At 67.1% G+C, this 1652-nt stretch overlaps 2 protein-coding genes across 2 annotated transcripts in view; both read left to right on the top strand.

The window, feature by feature from the left end:
• Positions 1-3: 3 nt before the first annotated feature.
• AURANDRAFT_68809 (hypothetical protein) lies at positions 4-449 on the top strand (the record flags this gene model as incomplete). Its single annotated transcript, XM_009044538.1, has 1 exon — positions 4-449. A coding segment is annotated over one exon (446 nt), but the record flags the coding sequence as incomplete, so codon positions are not given.
• Positions 450-819: 370 nt separating this feature from the next.
• Positions 820-1652, top strand: part of AURANDRAFT_68808 (hypothetical protein) — a gene marked incomplete at both ends in the record, with an annotated part of 2466 nt that continues 1633 nt past the window's right edge. Inside the window, one exon of the mRNA XM_009044539.1 lies at positions 820-1628. Coding sequence (XP_009042787.1) covers positions 820-1628 — 809 coding nt within the window. The remainder of the gene's footprint in view (positions 1629-1652) is intronic.

Below are 1652 nucleotides of genomic sequence, written 5' to 3'. Positions count from 1 at the left end.
GAGGTCAGCAGGCGGCCAAGTCCTCCCTCGGCGAGTGCTGCACGGTCATCCACAACCCCGACGTGCAGCCGATCGTGCCCGTGCTCATCTCGGCGAACGCGAACCCCAAGGAGAACGTCACGGCGCTGGACCGCCTCATGGGCACGACGTTCGTGTCCCAGGTCGACCGCCCGACGCTGGCCATCATTGTTCCCGTCCTCGGCCGCGGCCTCCGCGACCGCGACGTGCAGATGAAGCGCAAGTGCTGCGTCGTCGTCGACAACATGTGCAAACTCGTCTGCGACGCCAAGGACGTCGAGCCCTTCATCGACAAGCTCCTGCCCGAGCTCAAGCGCGTCGAGGAGGAGGTGCCCATCCCGGAGATCCGCGCGTACGGCGCGAAGGCCAAGGCGACGCTCGTCAAGGCCATCAAGGACGGCGGCGGCAAGGTCCCCGCCGAGTTCGAGTAGGCGCAAGCTCCCATTGCGCCCGACCATAAAGCACTTTCACATTCTCGATCGAGAGGCTTCTGAACTCGCGAGCCCGGCCGTCTCGGTGGCCGCGCGGCGACAGGTGGCGATTGCCGGTTTCGCGCCGCGAACGGCGCCCGCGATTTCGCGCTCGCGCGACACCAGGTGGAGCGGTGGCAGCTCGCACTGTCGTCGTCGACGTGCGCGGCACCCGGGACATAAAATACATCAACATCAACATCAAGTTTCGCGGCGGGCGAGCCGCCTAAATTTGAAGGTGACGCAGCCCCCATCCGAGATTCCATCGCTCGTCCGCTCGACCGCCGCCCGCGGTACAAACCAGACACAGTCCTTCGCCGCAGTCCCAGCAATGGCCGCCTTCGAGCCCCTCGTCGCGCTCTACGCCAAGGCCACGTCCGAGGCCGAGAGCGATGCCCGCAAGAGCGCCGCCACCGAGCTCGCCGAGGCCATCAAGGGCCAGGGCGTTGCGACCATCATGTCCATGGCGTTGCCCGCCAAGGTCATGGCCTCCCTCGGCGAGGCGAAGAACGTCGCGGCCCGCGAGGGCGCCGTCTTCGTCGTCCACGAGCTGCACAAGGCGCTCGGCCTCCACGCGGAGCCCTACTTCATGCTCGTCCTCCCGGCGCTCGTCGAGCGGTACGACGACAAGGTCAAGGGCGTCGCGGCGGCGGTCGACGCGTGCCTCATGGCGTTCTTCCAGGCGGTGAACCCCTACGCGGCGGCGACGCTCCTGCCCCACCTCTTCACGGGCATGTCGACGATCTCGTGGAAGACGAAGGTCGGGTGCCTCAAGCTCCTCGGCGCGCTCGCGCACACGGCGCCGACCCAGGTCGGCCAGCTCCTCCCCGAGATCGTGCCCAAGGTCACGGAGAACATGTGGGACACGAAGCCCGAGGTCAAGCAGGCGGCCAAGTCCTCCCTCGGCGAGTGCTGCACGGTCATCCACAACCCCGACGTGCAGCCGATCGTGCCCGTGCTCATCTCGGCGAACGCGAACCCCAAGGAGAACGTCACGGCGCTGGACCGCCTCATGGGCACGACGTTCGTGTCCCAGGTCGACCGCCCGACGCTGGCCATCATTGTTCCCGTCCTCGGCCGCGGCCTCCGCGACCGCGACGTGCAGATGAAGCGCAAGTGCTGCGTCTTCGTCGACACCATGTGCAAACTCGTCTGCGACGCCAA

The sequence above is a fragment of the Aureococcus anophagefferens genome (assembly GCF_000186865.1).
Source record: "Aureococcus anophagefferens unplaced genomic scaffold AURANscaffold_405, whole genome shotgun sequence".
NCBI classification, from domain to species: Eukaryota; class Pelagophyceae; order Pelagomonadales; family Pelagomonadaceae; genus Aureococcus; species Aureococcus anophagefferens.
The sequence above is the reverse complement of the archived record's forward strand: the minus strand, read 5'-3'. Positions and strand labels throughout refer to the sequence as shown.